Source organism: Mastomys coucha, unplaced genomic scaffold (assembly GCF_008632895.1).
Source record: "Mastomys coucha isolate ucsf_1 unplaced genomic scaffold, UCSF_Mcou_1 pScaffold9, whole genome shotgun sequence".
NCBI classification, from domain to species: Eukaryota; Metazoa; Chordata; class Mammalia; order Rodentia; family Muridae; genus Mastomys; species Mastomys coucha.
In genome coordinates, this window is record NW_022196915.1 from 105,298,039 (window position 1) to 105,321,292 (window position 23,254).

Consider the following 23,254-nt stretch of genomic DNA (forward strand, 5'->3'; position numbering starts at 1 on the left):
GTACCCTGTGTGCGTCCTTCTGGCCCCAGCCCCCTGTGTGCGTCCTTCTGGCCCCAGCTTCTGGTGTCTGTCCTTCTGGCCCCAGCTCCCTCTGTCCATCCTTCTAGCCCCAGCCTCTGGTGTCTGTCCTTCTGGCCCCAGCCCCCTCTGTCTGTCCTTCTAGCCCCAGCCTCTGGTGTCTGTCCTTCTGGCCCCAGCCCTGTGTGTGCTTGTATTTCATCTGCTGTGTTGTTTGGTTGGAGCTGATAATATAAGAACTCTTGTGGCTCAATTAGCTTATGTAAATTCAAAACAAGGCTAAAAGCCTGATGTGTCAGTTGTCTTGAGCAGAGCTGTTTCAGGCCTATAGTTAATATTATAAATTAAGTTCTGATGTAAATAACCAAGCCATTCCCCACACTTATACTTGCAAGAGTTCCAGTCAACATCTGGCCCACCCAGCCAGTCGAGCCTCTTTGAAAGTACCTGCTGAGCTACTTGCGGTTCAAGAATCAAGATGGTGGTCTGTCAGATGAGGGTTTTCAGTTCTGAGCCGTGTGTACTGTCGGCACTTCATAAATCCCCCTAGTCCTAATCAACTTGAACTCAATCCTTTGTTGATGTTCCTCACACCTGGCTAGACCGGCTTCTTATAATCCTCAGCACATTTGTGAGCCATGGCCCTCAGACGTCCCCAAAGTCACATTTTACTGTAACTGTTGTTTTATGTGGCTTCTTATTTTCACCAGATTGTGAGGATTCTAGAACAGAGATTTAGAAAAACAGTACTCAACCTTTTATGTATGTTTGGAGCAACTTCTGCTGTCCCTCAGGCCCTAACAACTGTTAGAAGACATTGATACCACAGAGTGGAATTGCTCTCATTCCATAGATGAGAAAACCAAGACGCAGGCTTTAAAGGTAGCAGTAAAAGTTCCCACGGCCATCTGGGGAGAAACCCTCAATCAGGACTTTCCAACTGTAACCCTGACTGCCTTAACTCTGGGTGAGTCACCCTGTGACGACCAGCCCTGGCAAGTCTCAGCAGCAGAGACAGATATAAAGACAGACAGATCTAAGGCTCTCTGAAAAGATAAATATCCAAAGTTGGCACCAGGTGTGAGAACAGGAGTAACAAAGAGTTAAAGAGCTTGGTGCACGGCCCAGACAGAATCACAGCGGTGGAGAAACTATGCATGCAGTGGAGAGCCATTTTAAAATACGTATTATTAACCACTGAGGAAAGAAGGGGTTAATCGTGATGATGATGATAGTAATTATTATAATAAAGCGTAGATGGCGCTTGCTATGTGCCAAGGCGCCATTCAAGCATTTTGTATGGATTAATTCTGAATTCTTATTGAGAAGCTATGAAGTCTAGCAACAGTTTCTGCATTCGCCAATGGGACTAATGCAAGCAGGTCCCATTCACACTTCTTAAGTGCCCCCAGCAACAGGAGGATACCTGGACAGGAAAACCTAGTGGTCTGGTTCCAGTCTAGGTCTGTTTCTTAATCTTTAATTTAAACTACTTCTCCAGGCCATGTAGGGAACTCAGGAGTTCCTGAGGGGCGGGGGGAGGGGCAAAATTCCTGACTGCAGGCTCTGGAAGCTCGCGGGGTGCCTGGAAGCTCCTGGGGTGCTGGAGTGTGAGAGCCTCCCTTGGCTAGCCCACACCCATCAGTTGAGTCCAGAACATTCAGCTTCCCCAGGGACCACCTCCATGGCCTGCAGTGGGCTCTAGATGCAAGAATGTCTCCAGGGGCCACTCTGAGAGCACATACTATCTGCCCTAATGGCTGCCTTCCCCACTGCCTGCCCCAAGCCTCGTCCTTACCCATTGAGAGTTCAGTGGCAAGGCAAGGCTGGGAGGGGTGGAGCCCACAAGAGCAGCTCCCAGAGCTGCGACTCACCAGGTCTCTCCCAAAGGGACCTTCTCGGAATCTATGACCCATCACGTGGCTGAGACAAACACACAATGGGAATTATTCTTCATCAAGTCACTGTTCCTGTTACTTTCAAACTATAGATCTACCAACACAGGAAGAGCTCTGTGACAAAGTGTCTACTAGTTCATATAGACAGAAGTGCCTGTCATCCAGAGGCAATTCTTTACTCCTTAGTTAATGTTGCCCTTCTTGCGTCCACATTTCAGTTGACTTTCTCTATTAGGAGCATCCTGGGAAAATATTGTAAAAAATTCTTTCTATCTTTTTAAAAAGGCAATTTAAAGGGAAAAATCCAACCGTTATGCTTTCTTACTCTAACCTGATTCTGTAGTCTTCTTTTCTTTGCCAAAGCTGTGACTTTTCCATCCCCTGCCGTATAACTCAATTATCATTCAAAGTCTGATGGCTCAAGTCTGTTGTTTTGGTATCTTACCTCTCTCTGTTGCAGATGGGCATAGGTTCTCTGTATTGAAACCCACCAAGGTTGCTTATTTTAATAAATTCAGTTCTGCTGGAAATTCAAACTTCATCCTAATCACCATCCTTAAGCTAAACCTTCCTGGAGTAGAGATTGCTTGGGAATGTAGACTAAGTCACATGGATCCAATCAGAGTTCTGCTAGGACTTTTGAGCAAGTCATGCAGACAACAATAAAATTGGTAATATGGCATTGGAAGGTGAGGGCGGCACCTAACGGACTGCCATGCATGCAGCAGAAGGGTTAGTCTCTTCATGTGACGGTAAAGACGAAGTCCCTAACTGCAGTCTCGTTGTTCTCTGTATCTGCCTTCTACTCACTGTTTCCTGCTTCATGTTTTCTCACCTCCCCAACTCCCACTCCCACTCACATTGGGTCCAGCTTGGGAAATTGCATGCAAGTTCCCAGATGGGACATGCTTCTTTCCCATGGCATATTCCCTTCCTCTGGTGTCCTTATATCATATTCTTCCTCCAACACATGCAACAACACCACACACACACACACACACACACACACACACACACACACACACACATACATTCAGTACACATGAGCATTCCAAACACAACACGTATAACCACATACCATGTGCATAGTACAGTCAACATATGTGTATGTCTCATACTGCACATCACACACACACACACACACTTTGGCCTTTCAGTTCTCAGTTTAGAGAACACTTGTCATTTTGGACCCTCTCTTCAACTCTCCCTCAGCATCCCTCTAGAACACATCTCATACTGTGTAAGACACAAATTTTGGTCAGCATCCTCTTTACCGCCAGCCCACAGGCTTCATGGAGGAAGACAGTGGGTGGTGTTTATGCTCACCTTTGGCAAGCACTAGGCATAATATTTAGTAATAAATATCAGTTGAATGGGTCCATGACTTGGCCTGGAACCTGACAACCACCTACCATCCCTGTGCCTGGCACCCTACCCCTACCCCCAAGAAGTGAAAGAAGCTTATGGCTGTGAGTTGCTGGTTCTGAATTAGTCCTTAGTGTGAGCCTGCTTCACTGGCCTCAGCCTGGGCTCCAGCTTCCAGTTACTACAAGGCCCTCCAAGAACCATGAGTGGTGTGTTCCCAACTCCATCCCACATGGCTTTCCCAGGGCTGGGCCTTGCTTCTTGCATCCCCTGAGAAACATCTCTACAAAGAAGCAAAAGAGAAGAGACATTGAAATGAAGGGAAACAATAAATAATACCCAGCAGCCACAGGGAAGGATTGCCAGTCCATTCTTGTGTCTGTTTCTTGAGCTAACCTCAGGAGACGCTGTTTGTGATGCCTCGGCTTTGCTTCATGGTGGTCTACAGAGATGCCTGAGAATCTTCACACTGCCCGCGTCAGTCAGTTGTGACAACTGGCTTTGATAATCAACAGTTGTTTTGTGCAAGGATGCATGTCCTGAGAAATCTTGGGCCTTCACAAGAATTTTTCTACAGACTGTTTACTCTGTCAGATAGCTCATTATATTTTGTCAGTAGCTTTTCCTTTAGGATTTTGGAATCCTATAGGGTTGCTTACTAAGATTCTGTTTCCTGGAGTCTCACAGTGCTGGACTTAGATGTCCACAGACAACATTCCTTAAAACCCTGGTGCCAGCCTGAGCTACAGTCCACACTCTTTATCTAGGGACAGTTGCAAAAACATTCTATTGGACTGAAAAGAATTCCAGACATGGTATATGAATAATAACAATTAATTAGTCCTTATCGTGCTTTGATGGGAAAGCTTATCCCACGGGAGAAGCAAAGAGTGGCTGAGAATAGTAGTAAATCTCTGATCTTACGCTTATGCTAGACAAAATACCATATACACATGCTTTTTCTTCATACTCATTGTATTCCTCAGAACTTCCTGGATACCAAAGCTCTGTGAACTTTATCTGTGTCTTAATTTATACAGCTGCATAGTGGTGCTAAAAGGGGAACATGATCATTGTTTTCATTGTATACATTAAGAAAATCATCAGTCAATCCAATTCATACAGGCGGGTGAGGGCTGAGCTCAACCACGAGCCCAGAACGTGTGAGTTTACCCACCAACCCCTATGCACTATCCCTGCATAGACCAGGCGAATAATTGTCTCTCAGCGCCACAGCCTCACAGTTACCATTTGTTCTGCATCCTATTGCTCTCTGATGGTAGTGCTAGACTTGTGTCTGTCCTGGATTTTAACCATTGCTAATATCTCAGTGAGGTGGTAGAGCGGACTCTAGAGACCAGGGATACAGTCCAGCCCACTCCGTAGCACACACAGATGGTCTGGGAAGTGTTAGCTCATTCTTCAGATCTCATCTACTCTTCTCTGAAGAGGGAAACCATCACTGTTGTTGTAAGGAGAAAATGAGATAACCACGTATAAATTGCCTGGCACATCGATGATCGATAATATTCTGCACTCACAGTGTATAAGAGAGGACAGTAGGAAATTGAATTAATTCTCGTGAAATGGGGGAGTCTATTGATAAATGATGACCCTAATGGTAGAAACCATGTTCTATCACTAGGAAAATTGTTAATAGAGTTCTCCAAGGGTTCCAGATGTAAGAAGGAATAGCAGCGTCAACCAGAAAACCATATTTCCCAGCCAATTGAAATCTGTATGAATGGCAACAAAGCATTGAATTACAAGATTATTGATCACATTGATAATTATACCCCAAGCCACCTACCATCCTGATGCATGTTGGACATTTTCTGGTTTCATCTCCTCTCTTCAGATCCTGCTTTTCCCCGCCCTGCATCCACACCCCGATGCCTGTGTACACAGACTCACGCACACATGGTCAGCAGGTTTCTTGGGTGTCAAGTGCCCAGTGTAGTGTATATGGCTGAGGACTTGGAACTGAGATCACTGAAGCAGCCTTAGCTTTTATACAAGTATTTGTTGTTGTTATTGTTTAATCCTCTGCACCCAGGCTGATGGGAAGTAGTTCTGTTTCAGATCCTGTCACTGCCTTCCTTCACAGATGACAGAGTTCATCTGGACATCTGACATCAAGGCAGCTGACTCGCTGGCTGGCCACGTGCTGAGATGAAGGAGCTGGACCCATCTGAATGCCTTCCTGGAGATTAAATTTTAACAAACTAGGAGGCTGGGGGGATTGTCAAGGGAGACGAGGAAAGAGGTGTAAAGTAAAAGATGACTGAAATAAATTCATAGGAATCAGGGGACCCTGGGAAGTGGCCAAGGACTGAAAAGAGCTAAGGTTCAGAAATGAAGACAAAAACAATCAAACCCAGATTTGCGGAGCATCAGAGGGGCCAGGGGTGGTGGCATCTCCAGCTACAGTTGGCATAGCCTTAGGACGTCTGTTTGCATCCAGGAAGCTGACTAGGAAAGCCACAAGAACTTGGGACTGGGAAACGGATATTGCTGATGTTAAGGATTTGTGAGAAGTCAATTCCTTTTCATGTCTACTCCAAGACAGTGAGGCAGTTGCTCACACTGTGAGTTGAGCTTCAGGATGGCACAGCTTGATGGCACAGCTTGGTCCACCAGGACCAAGCCTGGGACTTGGGTCTGCCCGTCACCATGGATTCAAGGGGGAATTCTCACTAGAGGAGGAGCCAGAGATGCCAACAGTGCAGCTGGAATTAGAGAAACAGAGAGAGAACTCCAGATGTTATATGTCGAATAGCTATAAACAAAAGCATTCCTCCAGCTCCACAGGCTTGCTTTAATTTTTTTTGAATCTGATAAACCCATATTCTTTTTGCCAGGTTGCAGATAGACTGATTCTTTAGGGAATGTTGATATTCCAACTGACTGTCACAGTTTGCTCTTCTTTCCCTGGAAATTGCCCAACTAGCACATAAGTGCAATTCTCACATGATTGGTAGTTTTGCAAACTTTAGGGTTTTGCAATTCCAGATGCAGTGACTCTTCAGGTCTGTTTGTATACATACACTTATCACCTAGTGGTTTTTCTCATGTTATCTATTTCCATGACCGGAATCTAACACAGCCATGAGCACGCCTTACTCTGTCATCTATGATTTTAAGTCAGAGTCCCCTGTCATGGGAAAGGGTAAGGGACAGGATGGCAGCTTTGTATACGTGTCAAACATGCAGGTGACTATCCAGCTCACAGGAGTGATCACCTGGGTGGGCATCAGTAAGCAGCTCCAGGAGTTCTGTCCCCATTGCCATCCTCAACAGCTGCAGTCTCCTGTCTTTGACCAGTCTGCATTACACCCTTAAAACGTTCCCCCATCCTCATTCCAAGCCTGTGCAAAGCAGTGTGCAGCAAGCTGAAAGACTTGTGGATCAAGATCAGCATGTGCTTGTGAGTGTGGAAGCCTTCCTCCGTGCTCACAGCAGTCATCTCTTTGAAATGAGTTGTCTAGGTTTAACAGAAAGAAAGGCAGAAAGAAGGGAGGGAGAGGGAGGAGAAAGATGAGGGGAGGGACCGGGATAATCATGTAATATTTGATTCGTTCTGTTAACACACACACACCATACACACATGCATTCGTGTATGCACACACAGGCACACATGAGTACATACACACATGCACACACACACAGACACACACACAGATACACACACACAGGCACACGCACACATACCACCCTTGCCTTGGAACATAAGGAATGAAAGTAATGACTTGACATTGTCAGCAATGGAGTTGCCGACTCCCTAGTGCAATCCTAACCCATATTGTCCATTTTGCAGGGTCGCTGTTCAAGAGAGAACTGCAAATATCTTCATCCTCCGACACACTTAAAAACCCAGCTAGAAATTAATGGGAGGAACAATTTGATTCAGCAAAAAACTGCAGCAGCGATGCTTGCCCAGCAGATGCAGTTTATGTTTCCAGGAACACCGCTCCATCCTGTGGTGAGTGTGCCTTTCCCAAAGGTGGGCTGGGTGATGGCAAGGGTTGCTATGGGCAGAGCCATGGCGACCAAGAATGACCTCCACTTACTTTATCAACTCGTACAATTAGAGCAGTTAGCCCTGAAGCTCAGTGGGTGCTGAAAATGGTGTTTTTCTTAATTTAAACAGGAAGAGAAGGGTGTACCAATAGGGCAGGGCTGACCTCTAATCAATATCTGGGGAAGGTAAACCACACTAGCACTTTCTTATGAGGGAACTCTGTGTTCTAAGCCATCTTCATGTGCGAATTGGTCCACATTTTATTTAGAGTTTGCAAGGCTTATGTGTAGGAGAGGTTGGGATGCCTAAAATAAGTTTAGCAATGCAAATAAGTTTAGCGATAGTTTGTGTAGCTCACTGGCATCATTTTAATGGATGAGGAAAGAGAGAAACGTGGAGAAAAATGAGCTCTACAATATCATGTAGCTAATGGGTTGAACTTGAACGAGGTCATTAGCCAGGGTGCTCTGCACAGCATGCTCCAGCTGGAAACAGACAACAGCCACGGAAGGATGGATGTCACGAGCAAGCAGCACACCAGGAAATGGCCTAGTCGCTTCATCTCTTGTCTCTCCCAAGCCTGCAAAGGGTGTGGTGGCTGCTGCAGCAAGAGCCAGAGAGTCGATGCCCCAGGAGCTGAGTGTGTGAATATGTATTGTGTAATACTTTTCTCCCTGATGTCAGTGTTTGAGACTACCTCTTAAAGGTCTAGAAAGTGCTTTAGAACTAAAGCCCCAGGGGACAAAGGCGTGCATTTGACTCTGGGGGGGGGGGGTTCATTTACAATGTGAATTATTTGTCAAAAACAAGCTAATTTTTATAAAAGCCAAATGGGTGACTTTTCACAAAAGGCTATTATATAAAAATCAGTCTGTATTGTAATAAAAATCTGTGTGAGTGAGTGCAGCTAAATTAAAAGGGATGGAGACTAGTGAGTTCCATTTTCTCCATTGTGTTCCTGTGAGATGGGTTGAGCAGGGAGGAAGGGCAGGAAGAGTGGAGAGACTCCAGACAGATTTCAGCATTTCTGATAGCCTCCAGGTGGAAACCTACTCCGAGATCCAGCTCTCCCCAGAGTGGGAAAGCTGCGGCTGACTCCAGGGCGAGGCAGGTACAGGCTTTTCAGAAGGCGGATACATAATCGGGGCCGAGTAAGGCAGACAGAGGCAGGAGGATATTACACAAGAAAAGGCTGCCTGAAGGAAAGAGGGTGTCAGAGAAGTCATCCCACGGTCAGGAACAGCCATCCCAGACAGATAAACACAGTACATCCCAGACAGACAACACAGTACAGTTTAATCCAAACACCAGCCATCTCAGAGACTCTATATACAACTGCACACATACATAATTTATGACTCATTTTTGATGTGCCCATATACATTATTTTATTAAATTTCCTAAATGTTAAAATAATGTACTTATACATATTAAATAATGTCTTTGGTAATAAATTTAATATGAGCCAGGTCGATATAACAGCATGGAGTTATGTTTCTCAGTCATTCAAATTGGGCGCTTCCTGTTTATTTGCAACTAATAAGAATTGACCCTGGTACTTGGTCATGTCCATTTTAATATGGAAAATCTATTCATGTCATTAAATATTAGTTGAACTATTTTTGAAAGTAATGTTTTTGTCTTTGAATCAAATACTAGTTAGAAGTTAATACAAGTCAAAATTCTGCTATGAAAAAGGAATGACTCATTTAAATATTAGATTTTTATGTGCTTTTATACATTTTTACAAATTTAATACATTCACATATTAAATATTTCACATATTACAAAAATAAAATGTTTTTAAATCTCAAGATGTATTAAAATGCAGAATGTGCTGAGTCTAATATTCAACTGCTCTACTGACAAATTTCTTGAAAATTTTAGAAATTAATTTATGTCCTAGTCAGTTGACTGAATAATGGTCTTCAGCAGTCTTGCTTCCTCCTGTACATGTCCATATATATGCGCAAACAAACACATGCACACATATGTGCACACACCAGTGCACACACACACATACACATACACACACACAAACGCACACAAGCACGCACACATACACACTGCACATGCACTACACATACACCACACAGGGTGTTTGCAGTGGTGATTAGAGTCCACAGATGGCAAGATTCAGTAAATGTAGTCACAAGTGTCTAGAACAGTTTGACAAGGGGCAAAGAGAGTGTGAGCACAGACAGAAAGGCCACATGTCCACAGAGGCAGACTGGATGTCGTCACAAACCAAGAAGACCTGGCAGCCACCAGAAGATGGAGCCGCAAGGCGTGGCTTCTCCCCAAAGCCTCTGGAGTCCCTTCAGTACCTTGATCACGGCCCGGCATGATTAATTGATTTTGGACTTCTGGCCTCCTGAACTATGACAGGATAAATCAGTGTTGTGTGGTATAGCAGCTACAATCAACTGAGCAATAAGTATAATTACAATAATTGATGATTGAAGAAGCAAGAATTACTCCATTTCGCCTTCTGCCAACCTCAGTTTCTTTAAAGTAATAAGGATTCCTTTCTGTCTTCCACCCATCCCCGACTTCATCCCACTGAAGTTTCTCCACAGTATGTTCTATATTTCCCAGCCATTGGTCACCTCCTCTGGGTGACCTGATTTGGGAGTTGTAATAGGCTAAGCTCTCTAGAGAAACAGAAGAAGGACCCATTAGACTAGCTTCCGAAGTAGCTGATGCTCCAACAGCGACCTGGAGAGGCAAGCAACCGTGCAGCCACCGAGTCCAGGAGGGTGAGCAGGCCCTCTCTGGTAATGAATGCCTAGAAGATCCCTCTCAAACAGTGGGCATTAACTCATGTTGAAAGTTAGGAAGGAAGGCACCAGAGACTGATGTAAATGGGGAATTACAGCAGTGGTGGTGCACATCCTCAGAAAGGCAGGGGCACACACTACTCAGCTTTTGCTTCAGACTTCTCTTTTATCTGGAGCACCCATTGGGAGGTGCCACCCACCTCTGAAAGTACCCTACACATGCCCGGTCACTGCCACGTCCATATAACAGTCCTTTCTGCAAACATGCTATAGACTCTCAGGTGTGTTTCATTAGTCATTGATATCACTTAGTAAAATTGATAACTAAAGCCAACCACCAAAAGGAAAGTTGGAGCCTTAACAGACGGCATTAGAGATTCACCAAGAGCAGCCATTTTCCAACTGGCAAATAGCCAACCAGATGGCTGGGGGGGGGGCGGGGGGGGGGGAAACGCCTGCCACCATGCTGGGCCTGACTCTGATCTTGGATTCCCAGCACCCACATGGTGGAAAGAGAGAACTAATTCACACAAGTTATGCTCTAACCTCCACACATGTATGCACGGGGGTGAGGGTGGGGGCAGAAACAGACAGAGACAGACAGGCACAATTTAATGTGAACCAGCAGGTGAACCCTCACTGTATATTTAATATGCTGGTGACATCACTTTAAATATCTCTGCCTCTATAGACCTGTAGTAAATGACTTTCAGGTCTGTAGAAATCACCTGGTGTATGGTTCTGTGCTCTCGCAGATCAAGTTCATGAGTATGATCATGTTGGCCATCCTAGCGGCTCTCTTAACGCATTGAGCCATCTCTTCCCCTGACACCTCATCTCTGTCTCCTTCGCCTAGTTCATATTTCTCAACTCTATGTTCAAGTTTCAGGAATGAATGTTTCTTTCTATTTACTCTCTTTTTGGTAGCCCAATCCATTCCAAACTCCATAATTTTTTTTCACAGGCTAAGAAACCAAACGTGTATTCCTAGTGCAAACATCTCCCCCGGGCTCATAGCACTGTCTTTGTTTAACCTCACCTCAAATTCTCTTGCAAGAAAATATTCAAGACCGAAGTCTCGATTCCACTCCATTCCTGTCTCGGTACAGGGAGCCATCAACCAACAGGGTTAAGCAGAGCCCAGCAGAGTGTCTCCCCCTCTGCCATGGGTCATCAAAGATCCTGCCTGCCCTGCCTGCCTTCAACGCTGTCCACTTTTCTACCCATCACCCTCCAAGTCTTGATTTGTCCTCTTGTCCTCTATGGTCTCCTGTGTAAGCATCAGGGGGTGGAGTCTTTTGAAGCGTAAACAGGATCTTATAAATTCCTTGGTTTTATATTTAGCTTAGAAAGCAAGCCTTTCGTTTGCGTTTCATTTTGGCCGATTCTCCCTCCACCCTTTCCTCCTATGTCACCTTCCTTTCCCCTGCTCTTTTTTTCTTGATGTTCTCTTGTGCTTGCCCCGGTACCTAAGGAAAGACCTTAAATGTTCTCCCATGTTGCTGTGTCCCATAAAGTCCTGTGAATTCCACTTTCCACCAGCTCTGTCTACGTCAGGTCTTCTGGTGTAGTGTACTAGGAAAATAAAGAGGAGGAAGTCAGGAATATAGAGGGAGATCAGAGGGAAAAAGTAAGAAGACCAGCCCTTTGGAAGAGATTTTCTTTAAGAAGGCTTTCTGTGGATCGTGCCCTCGGGTCTCTTCAGCACTGCGAATTAGCACTGAGGGCTGACAGGCACCAAACGGACCATGTCTTAGACCTCTTGGTAGCAGTGTCACACAAAAATCTTGTCATCAAGGTTGGAGCTGGCGTGCCTCTAAGAGCAGAGTCCTCCGGAGTGGCCTCAAGTACTCCTGTCTCAGCTGCCCGTGGAAAACTGATCTCAGATGCCATGATCTGTGTCAGACATCAGAGTCTAACTCAGGCGTTTCATATTAATCCAGGATCTCAGAGCTGCTCCTCCTAGGCAGTGAGAACTGATACAACTACTCAGGGCAGGCTGACATACCCTATCCACAGAAGGAAGACTCGAGCCAGTGGAAGGACACACAGTGCTCTCTGTCTATTTTGATTCAAGGCCTTCTTTCTCTCCGTCCTCTGTTCTGAGAAATTACTGACACGATCTGTGGACTGCACCAAAGTGTCTGGCAGCCCACACTGGGATCCAAGAGTCCAGGCGCCTTGGCGCTGACTGCCCCTCTCAGGAACTGTCCTTTGAACGGCTCTCACCTACAAGCTGTGATTTCCCGTTATGCCTGCTCCTCAAGGCAAGGATGTGCGTGACAATGCTTTGAGCGTGCGAGATCCATTCACAGACATGCGGTATTATGGCCTGTCAGTACACATCTCAGCAAATGACCATAAGAGTGTTTTCACTCATCAACTTCAGTAAAAGACTCTGTGTAAAGAAGATAACGGTCTAATGTCTAATTGAGTCTGTCATCATGAGGCCTCTGAACTCTAAACACTGGAGTTTCCCACAATGTGAAGTATTTTTCCAACCCACATTTTAAAAAATGGAAGACAAGATATTTGCTGCAGTTAAATTCCATTTTTTTTTTAACATTTGTTGAGTGTATGGCTGTGCTGGCTATATTCATGCTAGAGAAATATCAACTTGAGGCAAAGACTGTAATGATATGAATATTTATGCTGCTAATGAGAGCAGCTATTGGTTCAGTTTGGACAGTTGGGAATAGAAGAGAAAGAGAGATTTGTTTAGCTTATCTTTTAAGTGATTTTACTTGTCCACTGCAGTTGAGAAATCTTAAAACCCAAAGAACTTAACAGGAAACAAAACTAAGTGGGAATAGACTGGGTTTGAACATAGTTCTCTCTATATCTGAGACCTGTATTTTTTTGTTGGTGGTGGTGTTTTAAATGGCATTGTGTCTTAGTGAAATGTTACTGCTGTCACCCATAATGCATACTGAATATAGGTCAGGACCTTACACAGGGTAAACAACTAATGTAGTTTTAAGGCCCAATTTGGCATTTTATCTGAATAAATTTGTTGGTACCAAAAGGGACTTTGGAAAATACATCTTGAGGGCCTCACAGATAGTCAAGGGTCGATGTGCATTTACATCATCATGTTCATCTGTGGGAAGAGAGGGTTGGGAATCTGCATGCATTTTTAAAAAAAAAAAAAGAGGACTAGAGAGATGGTTCAGCAGTTGAAAGTGCTTGCTGGTTTCCCAAAGGACCCAAGCTTGCTTCCTAGCATCCATGTTGGACAGCTTGCTTCCTAGCATCCATGTTGGACAGCTTGCGTCCTAGCATCCGTGTTGGACAGCTTGCGTCCTAGCATCCATGTTGGACAGCTTGCAACTGCAAATGCTGGAGTGTTCCAGAGGGATCTGATTCCCTCTCTGGCCTCCTGGGCATGTTTAAACACACATGGCACACACAGGCACAGGCACATGCACACATGTATGTAAAAAAATAAATATAAAACTAAGAAATCTTTACATCCATAAAATCAAATTGGAGATGTGAATGGAAGTTCTCTTTTCTAAGTACATGTTTTGTACATTCCTCTCTGAATTGAATCATGTGGTACAAATATAACACCATTTCCATTCCTCATTTATGAGAGTGGTCCCTGAATTTAGTCACACACTCCTCACATAGTAAGTCTTTTAAATGAGAATTTCAAGGTTCCTGCCAAGATTTATTTATTGTACCAGCACTGACCACTTTAAAAATCCACCCCAACCTAAGGCAACTCACATACAATGAGTCCATTGAATGACTGATGTGTGTGGGCCTTTCAAGGTTGATATTTTTAATCCTAGCATAACGTGGTCCTTATACTGTTAAGTTACTTGATTTTTTTTCAATAGTACCAACTTACTAAAGTGACAGTGACTAAAAAGCCACCATTTTCTATAATTAGGACTCCAGCGGGTAACAGATCACACCCATCACATCCAAGGAAAATTTTGTAGAAAGTCAGGGGAGAAAACATTCCAAATCGCTCTCCCTTTCCAGTGCACAGCATTCATGTTGCAGTTTCTCCCAAAGCAAACATTATTTCTGAACCATAAAGAGGTAAGAGTCCTCGTGGGAGAACTACCCAGCTTTCCTCCAAGACCATTAGAATCACCCCCTTCAGATCTTAGCCACTTCTAGGAAGATCGTGCAGCCGTTCTAGAAATTTCTGAACAAACTATCGATGATTTGCTGTTTCCCAATGTGGTCATTCAAAAGAGACATTGCTCCATTGTCCTAAAGGAAAATGCATCACTAAAGCAGAGGGTTAGCTTCCCCATGTGTTAAACAACTCATCTGGAGTCTAAACAGACAACAAGAACATTACCCGAGATGTAAAAACAGAGAAATATTATGACACGTGGCAACGGCATAGCTCAGTGCTACAAAGTCATGTTAAGATGTGACTGGAAATATTTGAAAACTTATTGTGAAAACAAATAGGTTAAAAAATGTTTGTAAACCTAGGGATAGAGCTCAGTGGAGGAGCAATTGCCTATCTTGTATGAGGCCTTAGCTTCAGGCCTTCACAAAAGAAAGGAAGGAAGGAAGAAAGAGAGAGAAAGAAAGAAAGGAAGGAAGGAAGAGAGAGAGAGAGAGAGAGAGAGAGAGAGAGAGAGAGAGAGAGAGAGAGAGAGAGAGAGAGAGAAAGAGAGAAAGAGAGAGAAAGAAGAAAAGAAACGGAAATCCATAAATAAAAACCAAGGAAAGAGCTGTTGGGCCCAGTTCAGTGTATAGTTTATTCTTGGGAAAATCTTTGGAAACCATGTTAACAATGGTTCTTCACAGGTAAAAATACAGAGTCTGTATGGTGACACGCACCCGTAATCCCAGCACTCCACAGGCTGAGGCAGGAGGGCTGCTGAGTTTGGGGCCAGCATGAGCTCTATCACTAGTTACTGTCTATCCTGGACTGTCTATTGAGACTTTGTTTAGATAAATAAATGTGAACAAGGTTTGTTGTCTAAGTATGAATAATATCTTCTCTGAAATGCAGTTTTATTTAGATAGCATTTAGATGAAACTCTTAAAAATAATTATTCTATCAGTCCATGGCGTGATTATTCTTATCCAGGACTTAGCCGTGAAAAATACATTTAGCTAAGGGCCAGGTGTACTTACCGTGGCTTTTCTGATTGTGGGACCAGGAAACAAAACTGAGTTTCAGCTCGTTTGTGAAACTGATAGGTCTCCCATCCAGCCTTTCAAGAATGACAGGATTTTTGACACATAGTAGGGCAGAGAGCAGCACATAGTAGGTCCACATGGGGATACACATGCTACTGATGAAAGACTGAGACATGTTAGTACATCTGAACAAAATAAATCCTAAGGAAGTTTCTTATGTTTGAAAACATGAATTTGGCCAACTTGAATATCAGCTATAATCAAGGGGTGTTTTATTCCTGTGTCTTGTAGAGACCTATAAGAAACAGTCTATGTTCTGTAGGTCTTACTGCCTTTGGGTTAAAGCACTCAGTATTTGCAATGATAGGCAATTTGGGTGGAAATGAGTGTTTTCAGTTGTTGAGGACACTGTTTGACCCGTTCCTTGGCATTGCACTTCTCCGATGCTCTTCTGTATGTTACATGGTTCGGGCAAAAGAGGACCAGGAGGAGTCTGTTGTTTGACCCATTTGGCATTGCACTTCTCCGAGGATCGCTGATGTTCTTAATTCTGAGGAGCAAAAGAAAAACAGAAGAAGGGGTGATTAATAAAATTTGCATTTCAGAGTTGAATTGTTTAACTCATACCAAGGATATTCTAGGCAGTGTATACATTTCCCTCAGATAGCATTTACTAATGACTGTGAATTCCTGCTCAAATAATGCTGTCTGGTAAGTTCTGCACTAAAAGCCTTTTTCCTGTCTTGTTTTCCTTTGACAGCCCACTTTCCCTGTAGGTCCCACCATAGGGACAAATGCGGCTCTTAGCTTTGCTCCTTACTTAGCGCCTGTCACCCCTGGAGTTGGGTTAGTCCCAACAGAGGTTCTACCCACCACACCTGTCATTGTTCCCGGAAGTCCACCGGTCACTGTCCCGGGCTCAACTGCAACTCAGAAACTTCTCAGGACTGATAAACTGGAGGTATTTCAATTATGTTTGTGTTTGGAGATATAGAAGTGTGTGTCTGTGAGAGTGGATGGATGCTTGTGCGATACTTCATCCTGCAGAAAATCCATGTTCGTGCACACACTGCTGCAATCCCATGTATTCACAATTCCGGGCTATAAAATTGATGCCTCGTATAAAGGAAATTAGCCCAGAGGCAAAGAACAACTTTGATATAAGCAAATGCCAGCTGCTTGGTTTTTTGTTTTGTTTTGTTTTGTTGTTTTTTGTTTTTTGACTTTTTTTTTCCAAGACAAGGTTTCTCTGTGTAGCCCTGGCTATCCTGAAACTCACTCCATAGACTAGGCCAGACCAGGCTACAGAGAAGTTTCTGGTCACTGTGGGCTACAGAGTGAGAGCTTGTCTCAAAACACTAAATAAATATCCACCAATAGAATATGAATGTCATGAGGACATAAGCCAGAAAGTTGGCTCTAGTTCTTAAGTGCTGTGCACAGTAGAAATACCTTTAGTGGACTCCAGAAAGTTCTGGAAATGGTCAGAAGCCCAAGAGGTCAGGGAAACGGGTGCACTCAGACAAAGTGAATAGGACTTGAGCCTCCAACAGTTATATGAATCAGGTATGGATGCTGTCGAGTGTCTTAATGGCTTTATTGGTAAATAGAAGAAAGTATAGCCTGAGTCAATTTGGTTATTGTTATGCTGTCCTTAAAGTAAATCCAAATGTTCTATAATATTGAAAAGGACTAAGTACATGTATTTTTACGCATATACTTTTACATTTGGATCAGGCAAATCCTCCTGGACTTTGTTGAATAAAATTTTTCTTTAATCAGAGCCCAGGGTTTTCCCTATTAGTCTTGCCTCACTATCCCTGTGATAGACAATGGGGCATTCCATATGGTTATATACAAATTCTGATAGATTTCTGAAAAGCTTCCTTTAATTCCATTATTGATTAGAATTGCTAGGTAATCTCTGTATGCTTAGAATACAGACCTGTTATGGAATATTCTTCCAGCATGTATGAATTTGAAAACTAACCAAATATATCTTGGGGGCAAGAAATGTTTACTGCCTAGCTCCTGGCAAAGGTTTTAGACTTCAAGATGTCAAACTACAAATATTTTCAAAACTACATTTTTTCACTTAGTTTATCCAGAGTATAGTGATCTTTAGATGAGGAGAATATAAACTAGTCACTAATGTTTGGGGAACGTTAGGCTAGCCTAGGGCTACTGAGGTCTGTTCTGAGAATAGAAGTGTTAGCCTCTACCTGCTGGGGCTGAGGGAGCTTAGGCGCTCAGGATATGACAGCAAAAAACAAAATGAGAAAGGTTGGGAACTAAAGGTCTTTCCTACAGGATAGGCAGACAAGGCACCTGACAGATGACCTCAGCAGATCAGTCTTCGTCCATTACCTACCAGGAAGGACATCAGCTGCACACAGAATATCTGTGAACTCCAGCTATACCCGTGAGGGTCAGATAGGCAGGACTCAGAGCTTCAATAACCCTGGATGTGGTCATCCAGCACTTGGGAGGAAGAGGCCTGGGAACTGGCAGTTCAAGGCCAGCCTCTGCTACATAGTGACTCCAAAGCTAGCCTCGGTTCCATGAGATTCTGTTGAAACACAGAATGAGCAAAATCAGAATCTAGGTGAATATCTGACTAGATTTTAGTTCAGAAATGTTTGTAACTGATGGTGAGACGTTGGCCAATACCCAAACAGGAAGAAATTGAGAACAACTCTGAGATTCAACCTATACTTAACCTGCCAACCTAGCTTGGCCACAGGTCAGTGAAATACTCAGAAATGACTGACTTGTACAGATTAGAGCTTCATATCTCTGTCCCTTTAGCAACATCACTGGTAACCAGGAAACAAACCAGTGCTTACATTTACCGGCTATGGACTGGAGCCCAGGAGAAGCAACTTCACAATTCTCTGGGCTCCTTCCTGCTGATATTTATAGCAAGGATGAATTACATAAGTAATATGCATAGGCTTTTCTTATTTCATATCATCTAGAATGAAGAGTACTTGATGTCTACAGAATGTATCTGTATAGTAAAATCTTGGCTCACTATAGGGTTCAGAGAATAGAGAAATTCAGTTGTTTGAGATCAATAGTTCTAATGTCTCTGTTCTTTCTGTTTGTTTTCACTTTTCCTCTTACTGTATTTCTCTGTATTTCTCTCCTTTTCACCTTTCTTCTTCTTTGGGAGTGAGTTTAAAATGAACGTTTTGCTGTCGCAAGTGCTAGTTCCTGCGATTGTGGTTTTACCTGTGACACCTTTGTAGAATGGGGGGTGGGGAGGCAGGAATCTTCACAGTCAGGAGCTTTGCCATCATCCTCACAGAGGTGAACAGATGGGCCATTTTCCCAGACCATCTATACACTGTGATAGCTTGTTATATAGGCTAACCATCCTCTGTACCAGGAACAGATTAGCACCCCAGAGGTACTATCAGAGTAGGAGGTATCAAATGTGAGAGAGAGGGGGAGGGAGCGAGAGAGAGGGAGAACCAGCACAGAGGCATTGTAAGACATGGGTAGATAGAGTGACTGGAGAGAGCCTGAGGGAAGAAAGAGGGGAGGAGAGAGAAGAAACAATAAATAAAAAGAAAGTGTGTGAGTTACATAACTGTGGCCACATGAGCATAGTAAAAAGGAGAGTGGGATGGCAATAAATAGATGATTGACTGACTGACTGATTGATTGATTGATAGACACACACAGATGTGCGTGCTATATGATAGGTAGATATACATGGGTTGTATAACTGTTTCCACACAGGCCTTCAAAGACTTAAATAGGTAATGGAAACAAATATGCTATACTTTTCAAGAACAGTGGTGTCTTTGTTCAATTATTTTTCCTTTGCCGTTTTTAGGTAAAGAACAGATTTCAGATTAGTTTCCCCCATTTCAATATCCATCCTAGGAAAGGGGCGAAACAAAACCCAAATTAATCCTTTAGCAATTCGGGTAACTTGGGTTCTAGATCATAACAGTTTTTACCCTCTCAACCTGAAGACACCATGAAGGAAGTCTCCTCCTCCTCCTCCTCCTCCTCCTCCTCCTCCTCCTCTCCCTGGTCCTGGTCCTCTCCCCCACCTCCCCCTCCGTTGGCGCGGTGGCCACCAGGCTTTCTTCTGCAGCGCTCTGCTCTTTCCCGTTGTCTCAGGTATGCAGGGAGTTCCAACGAGGAAACTGTGCCCGGGGAGAGACAGACTGCCGCTTTGCACACCCGGCAGACAGCACCATGATCGACACAAACGACAACACCGTAACCGTTTGTATGGATTACATAAAGGGGCGTTGCATGAGGGAGAAATGCAAATATTTTCACCCTCCTGCACACTTGCAGGCCAAAATCAAAGCTGCGCAGCACCAAGCCAACCAGGCCGCGGTGGCCGCCCAGGCTGCCGCGGCCGCGGCCACAGTCATGGTAAGTGCGCCGGCCGCGCCCGCACCGCTGCGCCCCCCAGGCCGCGGGTGGTGCTTGCGGGTGGGAAGGAGCTGTGCCTCGGGCAGCTGGGAAACAAGGCTGCCATTCCCGCTGCTCCGCTGCCTAAGCTCTGTTGTCATCCCCCACCCCTTCTTGTTTTGTTCTGTTTTGCCCTTCCTTCCCTTCGCAATAACTAAATCCCCAAGGTGCAGGGAACCCCTGTGAGCTCTGTCCCCTCTGCAGTCTGGTCTCTCAGCCTCCTCCAGCCTCACTGGGATCGTGGGTCTAGGGCCTTGCAGTGAACCAGGAGCCAGGCAGAAACTCAGCGGATAAAGCCAGCTGCTGAGGTCAGTGCAGGGGAAAGGGAGTGGCCCTCAGAGATGCCCAGCAACCAGTGATCCTGTCAGTCACTAACTTCGCCTCCCGTTTCCGCTTGGCTGTGCTGCCTGCCAACAACTCGGAGATTTCAAGCACAGCAGCTTGAAAAGAATGGATAAGACTTCAGAGACGAAAGGGACCTAAAAGCATAGTCTAGCTGCTGGAGAGATGGCTCAGTGCGCATGAGCACTGTCTGGTCTTCTAGAGGGCCCAAGTTCTAATCCCAAGCACCCACATGGTTCACAACCATCTTTAATTCTGGTACTAGAGTACCCAGCGCCCTCTTCTGGTCTCCGTGGGCACTGTAAGTGGTTCAGACAGTACACTGAGCCTCCCTGTACACGTGGGGCCGAACGCATCCACCTGAGAGGGAAATGCTCCCATTAAGAGTTTAGTGGAAGTGAAAACCCTAAACCCCAATATACTTAGGGACAAGGGAGAAGGATGCAAAGATAAAAACACCCACAATTCAAGTTCCATGAAAGTGAATTATCTTTTAGAGGAAATAAGCCCTTTAAGTCTGTGGTGTAGAGGACTCGATTTCCATCTACTTAGTGAATGTCTTACTCCGTGAGAGTCATCTCTGTGGTCGGTTTTTCAGACTGACCCCAACTTGCTGCTCTTCATGTTAATTCTTGACCAGCAAGGTCACGTTCCTGCACGACATTCATTGCATAAGCCTCACTAGGATCTAAGGGCCTACCTGGCCTAACCAGGACTCTGCTATTGAGACAATAGCTTAACTGGCCAAGTTGACTTTTCTGCATCATGTAACACCCTCAAAGAAGAAAGAAAGATGGGGCTTGGGGATGTTGGAGCTGGCTAGCAGGTCTGTCTCCCCTTTCTCCCTTCCATCCCCTCGGCTTGTCACTTCTACTCTCTGAGGCCAACCACTCCCCACCACACAGACATCTGTAGGGATGCATTCTTACACCTGATGAGAGAGAAAAGTGTTTTCAACAGAGCCTCTAACTAAGGGTGAAAATCATTACCATTTGTCTTTGTGGCTATATCTCTGTGGTCAAAGTGATAGGAGCCAATTACCTTGGGTCACAGTGGCCATCTTTCAGCTTGAGACATTATGAGCTCTGGAGATGAATCTGGAAACATTTGTCCCTCTCACTCAAATACCTGTGGAGATTAGAAACTTGGTAGGTGACTCTCACACTCAGCCCTGACTTTGTCAGACTGTGATTGTACGCCTAGAAGTCAGAGTTCCAATACACACAATCCATACCAAATCCAGTCCTGAAGGGACAGTGTGCCGGATGTGTGTCAGGGTAGGTGGCTCAGGGTGGTGGAGATGTGAGCGGAAGTGTCCATTTACCCAAAGCCCCACAGTGTGAAGCCACAGCTGAGCTCTGCCACAGGCCCTCCTCCACAGCCTCCCATAAGCTCATCAGAATGCAGGAAGGTTACTGCAGTAGATGCTGTGAGAGTCAGTTACCATAGTTTCTTGGATTGTTATACTGTGCCCAAATTTGGAGTGCTGAGCAGTCGCAGGATTTCGAAGCATCTTCAGAGGCGACCTAAAGCAATGTAGTTTCAGAACAATGCCAGCGCCTCTGTGACAGTGATGGGAAGATTGCTGAGTCTGTCACGTCTTTCCAGTTAATGTGAGAGGCTCGTTTGAAACCTGCCTAGGTAGAGTGTGATGAACCTTACAGGCAAGATTAGCCAGAACAGCACAGAAAGACTATTATTCTATTTCCTTATTTAGAGGACAAATGGAGAGCTTGGTGCAGCTGAAAACGTTCCCGTTCCAGTCTCCCAACTTCCTTAGCTGGAAGACAGCACGCTTCCATGGTGAGGGTTCTTAGCATTGTCCAGGGATCTTCCCCCTTCTTTTAAATAGTCAAGCACTAAGAAGGGATTTAAAGCACTGACTCTTGAAAAGAAAAGGCATTTATCTCCATTTGAGCCTTATTCTTTCATAATACCTCTTAAAATACGAGCATCTCTCTCATGAGAAATTTTCAGACCTGCGAGTAAGCTCGTTGGAGGTGCCCTTTGGTAGTTTTAACACAAAGGGTATTTGATCTTCACATGTAGTCTTTGTTCACATAAACCAAGATGGATGGCAATGGAAAGGACTGGTACAGGACAAGCTGCAGTCTGACAGATAAGTTTCAGTTGTTCCAGAAAACTCTCACTGAACTCTGAGCCCACACTTCTGTCAGCCTCGTTTTATGACCAGTGAGCCAGCACTTCTGATTGTTTCCTCTGGCTCTCCTCACCTCTTCAGTTCCTCACCTCGATGCTGGCCTGGACAATTGTTCTCACCTTGACCTGCAGTGTGATGGTGCCTTGACTCTGAAAAAAGAAATCCCAGCTTCTCATAAAGTCTTGTCACTTGTATCCGTGCATTCAGACCTAGGCCTTAGAGGATCAGTAATAGAGAGAGACAAGACCAGCCAGAAAGGAGCCCAGGTATCTGGCATGCGGTGGAGTTCTGGTAAAGTGCCCTTTCTTGCACTGGTGCCAAACATGCTCCTAACACACACCAGGCTGCTCTATCCCTGAGGTGAGGTTTGAGCCTGAAGGTTGATTGCTCACATTCAAGTGCAGACATTCTCACCTGGGGCGGTAGCTATGTGCCAGCAAGCCTATGGAGACGTGATTATTCATCTACATAGGCTTCTTAAAAAGAGTCTATGTCTGTGCTGAATGTACATTATATAAAGCCTTAATATGTATGAAATCCTTCATACTTCAGAACCTCAATGTATCTTAGAAGAACATTGCATCTAATAAAAGAGATGTACTATGCAATGGAAAAGGGAGAAATGTCACTATTCTTACTTTAAACCAGCTCCTAAGTTATTCTAAAGTGTAAAAATCAGGTTTTAACAACCTAAGAGAAAAAAAAACACAGACCATTAAACATCCATAAGGCTGTCATAAAAAGAAATACTTAAGAGTACTTTTTCTGCTTGGAGAACTCACTAAAGGATGCTCTGGTGCTTCAAATTTGTGTTCCTATGTACCAGTCTTTGGAGACTCTTCTAAAAGGCAAGTCAAAAATGACCCACCCACTAGGATATTCATTTCCTAAATCCCAAGGGCTGGGAAAGTGGGAAACTTGAGATTGAAGGTTATGGACAGAATGATTTTGGGCCCTGCCAGCTGATGAGCCTCCCCAGTGATCTGTGAGAGCAGCCGTGGAGTCAACAGTGAACCAAGATTAGTTGAGGCTCAAAAACCATAAACAAGCCTGTGAGGTCATTTGCTGCCTGTTGACCTGAGGTCAACCCCAGGACCCACATAGTGGG

General features: G+C 44.5%; 1 protein-coding gene across 8 annotated transcripts in view; it reads left to right on the top strand.

Moving 5' to 3' along the window:
• Mbnl2 (muscleblind like splicing regulator 2) overlaps positions 1 to 23,254 on the top strand; it is a 160,478-nt gene that overhangs the window by 98,902 nt on the left and 38,322 nt on the right. For all 8 annotated transcript variants that reach the window (XM_031361150.1, XM_031361154.1, XM_031361152.1 and 5 more), the window contains exons 3-5: positions 7,099 to 7,263; positions 15,964 to 16,164; positions 19,341 to 19,604. In XM_031361150.1, the coding sequence (XP_031217010.1) occupies positions 7,099 to 7,263; positions 15,964 to 16,164; positions 19,341 to 19,604 (630 nt within the window). The remainder of the gene's footprint in view (positions 1 to 7,098; positions 7,264 to 15,963; positions 16,165 to 19,340; positions 19,605 to 23,254) is intronic.